The sequence below is a fragment of the Rhinopithecus bieti genome, unplaced genomic scaffold (assembly GCF_001698545.2).
Source record: "Rhinopithecus bieti isolate Rb0 unplaced genomic scaffold, ASM169854v2 scaffold_5019, whole genome shotgun sequence".
NCBI lineage: Eukaryota > Metazoa > Chordata > Mammalia > Primates > Cercopithecidae > Rhinopithecus > Rhinopithecus bieti.
In genome coordinates this window covers 661,755-666,911 of record NW_016804585.1, presented here as the reverse complement: position 1 = coordinate 666,911, position 5,157 = coordinate 661,755, and the positions used below count along the sequence as shown (strand labels likewise).

General features: G+C 47.6%; 1 protein-coding gene across 11 annotated transcripts in view; it reads left to right on the top strand.

The window, feature by feature from the left end:
- The window catches only part of MED24 (mediator complex subunit 24), a 57,171-nt gene that overhangs the window by 18,693 nt on the left and 33,321 nt on the right, over positions 1–5,157 (top strand). For 7 of the 11 annotated variants that reach the window (XR_001884926.1, XM_017869271.1, XM_017869270.1 and 4 more), the window contains exons 2-3: positions 3,876–4,064; positions 4,153–4,235. Coding sequence is in view for 10 of the 11 variants with exons in the window: in XM_017869271.1 (XP_017724760.1) it covers positions 3,876–4,064; positions 4,153–4,235 (272 nt within the window). In the remaining variant the exon portion in view is untranslated. Of the gene's footprint in view, positions 1–2,798; positions 3,179–3,875; positions 4,065–4,152; positions 4,236–5,157 lie in introns of those variants that run through there. The other 4 variants (XM_017869276.1, XM_017869275.1, XM_017869279.1 and 1 more) reach the window with 2 other exon arrangements.

The following is a 5,157-nucleotide window of genomic DNA, read 5'->3' as shown; positions in this document are numbered from 1 at the left end:
AAAAAAAAAAAAAAAAGAAAGTGGGGAAAGTAGGACCGGGCTTTGAGATGGGCTGGGGTCTTTTTTTTTTTTTTTTTTTTTTTAGAATTTCACTCTTGTTGCCCAGGTTGGAGTGCAATGGTACAATCTCGGCTTACCGCAACTTCTGCTTCCTGGGTTCAAGCAATTCTCATACCTCCGCCTCCCGAGCAGCTGGGATTACAGGCATGCGCCACCATGCCTGGCTAATTTTGTATTTTTAGTAGATACGGTTTCTCCATGTTGGTCAGGCTGGTCTTGAACTCCCAACCCCAAGTGATCTGCCTGCCTTGGCCTCCCTAAGTGCTAGGATTACAGGTGTGAGCCACTGCGCCTGGCTGGGGGGCTATTTTTTTGTACACCCAAAGGAAATGTTAGCATCTCTCTTCACCCTTTGGAGGATTATCATGGGGTCCTGTGCTTGCAGTGAGCCAGAGAGCCCAAGGGGGTCCCTAGGAAGATATTGTGGTGTGGAAGGAAGAGGTGGTATAGGAAAGGCTGCCTCTGATGTTTACAGACTAGAGAGGCAGGGAGGTCAAAAGGGATAAATTAAAAATGGTCCTTGCCCAGAACTAAGGGAGCCCTTGTACATAGGAGTCCAGCCTTTGGGGAAACCTTGCCAAGCCTAGAGAAAGGGCTGCTGGTGGGAGGTGGGGAGACAGAGAAGGCAGATGGCCTGACTACAAAAGCCGCCTCCCTGTCACTGCGAAGTGGGGAGGAGGCACCTCCCTAGAAATCTGCCAGGCTCCCTGCCAGAGGGAATAGTTTGAGCTCAAAATATCACCATCCTCAGGGCCCAAATAGTTCCCAGTCCTGTGTGGACTGGACACACAGTTGACAGCTTCTCTCCAAGAGAAGCAGTTTGGGCTCTAATGTATGCAACAGGGGCTCCAGGATGATCCAGGAATGGCTCCAGGTGGAGGGCCTTAGGATGCGGCAACAAGCACAGAATGACAGCAGGGGAGCAGGCAAAGGTAGAGTGAGGGTCCTGGGAGAAGAGGGGAAGTCAGATACATGAGAGACTGAGGAGAAGCAGGGTTTGTGGCAGTCTCAAGTGTGAGCGGAGTGGCCGGGGGCCATTTGGAAGGTGAGGTGAGGAATCCGTATTCTCCCTCCTTCCTGCTTTAGAAACTTTGGCAACATATATTTGGCAGCTGTTTTGTATACACACTATTCCCCAGTGGTGTCACTTGGGCAGGCACAAAGGGAGCTGAAGGGAGGGGTGTGGATTGAATGTATGGGGAGGAAGAAAGGCCATAGGCAGTACCAACTGCAGAGGGACATGATCTGACCCTCCTTCAGCCACACTCTCCCTTTTGGAACAGAAGTCCTTGACTCCCTGTCTAGACCATGCTCCAGACACCCAGGGCACTGTAATTCTCTGCCCAAATGGCCAGTTTTACTTCCAGAGCCTTAAATGGGCTGCTCTCCCAGATTTATCCCCCCAAGGACTGATTTTGCCACTCAAAGGGTGAGCAAAGAATGGTTGTTGAAGGCTGGGCACGGTGGCTCATGCCTATAATCCTAGCACTCTGGGAGGCCAAGGCGGGTGGATCACCTGAGGTCAGGATTTTGAGACCAGCCTGGTCAACATGGTAAAACCCCATCTCTACTAAAAATACAAAAATTAGCCTGACGTGGTGGTGCACACCTGTAATTCCAGCTACTTGGGAGGCTGAGGCAGAAGAATCGCCTGAACCTGGGAGGCAGAGGTTGCAGTGAGCTGAGATTGCGCCACTGCACTCCAGCATGGGCAACAGAGTAAGCCTCCATCTCAAAAAAAAAAAGAAAAAGAAAAAAAAAAGGAATCATTTTTGGGGAATATGGATTGAGCTTGAACTTGTGAACTAGGATATTGGGCCCTGGCTAAAGGCCTCCATGTTTATTTATTTATTTTTTTGGTAGAGCTGAGAGTCTCATTATGTTGCCCAGGCTGGATTTGAACTCCTGAGCTCAAGTGATCCTCCTGCCTCAGCCTCATGAGTAATTTACTCTTATTCCTGGTTGCAAATGTTAGGGATGACCAGTCCATAGTATGGGGAAGGATGAGGGCTATGCATAAGAAGGCTCAGACATTGGAGCCAGAGGTGGGTAACATTTGCTTTTGGGTTTCTCACTAGGGGAAGGAAAGGCTATGGCCAAGGCCCTGGGCATAATAACTGGATATTATTATTTATGGATCTTTGGGATAAGCAAGATTTAAACAACAACAACAACAAGAAACTTAAAAAAATAGTTTTTAATTTACAGGAAAAAAATGGAAGGTAATAGAGGGTCCCCACATATTCTGCACCCAATTTCTCTTTTTATTAATATCTTAGCATTAGTATGATGCATTTGTAACAACTAATGAACTAATACTGATACATTATTATTAATTAAAGTCCATGCTTTATTTAGATATCCTTAGTTTTTACCCAGTATTCTTTTTCTCTTCCATGATTGCATTCAGAAAACCACATTACATTTAGTCATCAGGTCTCCTTAGCCCTCTTAGCTGTGACAGTTTCTCAGAATTCCTTTGATTTTGATCACCTTCACCTTAGTTTCTTCTTTACTCTCCCTTGTATCCAAGCTGTTTGGAGGGCTTGGAGATGCTGATAGGACTGTCAGATTCGGGGGCGGTGATATGTGTGCAACTAAGGCACCTTAGTATCGCTTTTAGAATATAGGTGTGGAAATGAGAATAGCTCTGGTAGCCCCAGGAGCTTAGGAGAAAAGAAAGAGCCCAGGAAAAGAGAAAGGCCGTATTGCTGAACGCCACACCCTTGCCGCACCTATTAACTAGGGGCTAACCAACGAAAGAAAGGGTGTCGGAATATGATGGAGAAGCCCGGTCGACAGTGACGTCGTGGGCGACGCTGGGTTGTAAGCGACCTTTCGAGCTTCCTGGAGTCCCTGAGTCTCTGTAGTGTCTCAGCTCCTGGATGTCCTCCCTTAAAGGAGAGGAACAATGCGGGCCGACTAGACTAGTCCCTTAGTTTCCTCGCCAGCGCAGACAAATACGGTTTCTGTCCAAGGAACTACCATTCCCAGAAGACAGCGGGGCGTTCTTGCTGCATCCCTATTGGTTGGCGTTTGTTACTCCCAGCCAATAGAAAGTGAACTTCTTGACAAGTGCCAAAATGGCGATGCCTACGACCTAGAAGTGGATTGTGCGGTAGGCTTAAATTTGGGGAGGTGGTGGATGAAAAGGAAATTGGGAGGTATAGTTACAGGACTGGAGAAGGTGGAAGAAATGAGGGAGCAAATCTGGACTTGGAGTAGTGGTGGCCGAAGGACGCATTTAGAGCTAAGGGCGTAATTAGGCAACCAGGACTGGCTTAACTCCTTGATGCCCTCTTTACTCTATTAGTCCCTTTGATATTTATTTATTTATTTATTTGAGAGACGGAGTTTTGCCCTTGTTGCCCAGGCTGGAGTGCAATGGCGCGATCTCGGCCCACCCCAACAACCTCCGCCTCCCGGGTTCAAGCGATTCTCCTGCTTCAGCCTCCCGAGTAGCTGGGATTACAGGCATGCGCCACCAAGCCCGGCTAATTTTGTATTTTTAGTAGAGACGAGGTTTCTCCATGTTGGTCAGACTGGTCTCAAACTCCCGACCTCAGGTGATCCGCCCGCCTCGGCCTCCCAAAGTGCTGGGATTACCCATTGCGCTCGGCTGATACTTTCTTCTTAGTGCCCCAGTTTAAGGAAGGGCGGTTCAGGAGGAGAAAGCCTGACAGGATCTTACCTTATCCTTTTAGCTCTTTTTCTTTCAAATTCCTCTGCCTCGCTTAAATCTTACCGCATCTTCTTCTTTCTATTTAATTCTGCCTTCCCCGGTTCTCCTTCGAACATCGTGTCCTTTTCTTTAGCTCCACTTCTTTCACCTCAAAGTTGGCCGCCACAGCTGCCACCTGCTCAGAGTGAAATCATGAAGGTGGTCAACCTGAAGCAAGCCATTTTGCAAGCCTGGAAGGAGCGTTGGAGTGACTACCAATGGGCAATCAACATGAAGAAATTCTTTCCTAAAGGAGCCACCTGGGACATTCTCAACCTGGCAGGTCTCAAGTGAACTGGGAAAGAAAGATGGGAGGGATAAACCTAAAGAAGTTGTAATCACTCAGTCGTGTTTTGTTATTCCTCTTGCAGATGCATTACTAGAGCAGGCCATGATTGGACCATCCCCCAATCCTCTCATCTTGTCCTACCTAAAGTATGCCATTAGTTCCCAGGTAAGCTCCCCCAAAACCCCCACCAAGAAGTGAGAGTTTTGGGGGTAAAAAACTTGAAGTGTGTTTGGACCCCAGTGGTTCATTACTGTAATCTCAGCATTGTGGGAGGCTGAAGCAGGCAGATTGCTTGAGCCCAGGAGTTTGAGACCAGCCTGGGTAACATGGCAAAACCCAGTCTCTACCCCAAAATACAAAGAATTAGTCCTGCGTGGTGGTGCCCCTGTAGTCCCAGCTACTTGGAAGGCTGAGGTGGGAGGATCACCAGAGCCCTGGGAGGTCAAGCTACAGTGAGCCATGATCCTGCCACTGCACTCCAGCCAGAGCAACAGAGTGAGACCCTGTCTCAGGAAACAAACAAACAAACAAAATTTGGGGTGCAGTTTTACAATTGTCAGCTTACACTTTCTAGATGAATTTGTTTGAACAGATCATTTCACTGAGTTTCAGTGTTCTCATAAATAATAATACTTCATTTGTTGTGATGAATATTACATTCACTTATTCTACTGGTAGTAGTAGCAGGTAGCACAGGCCTGTGGCCCCGCCTACTCAGAAAGCGGGGGTGGGAGGATTGCTTGAGCCCAGAAGTTTGAGGCTACAGTGAGCACTGATTGTGCCACTGCACTCCAGCCTGGGCAACAGAACAAGACTCCATCTCTTAAAAATAACCACCACCAAAAGAAAAATAGGATTACATTCACTTGTTCTAGCAACAAATACTCATGAATTTTTTTTTTTTTTTTTTTTTTTTGAGATGGAGTCTCGCTCTGTCGCCCGGACTGGAGTGCAGTGGTACAATCTTGGCTCACTGCAAGCTTCGCCTCCTGGGTTCTCCTGCCTCAGACTCCCGAGTAGCTGGGACTACAGGAGCCTGCCACCACGCCCGGCTGATTTTTTGTATTTTTTTTTTTTTTTAGTAGAG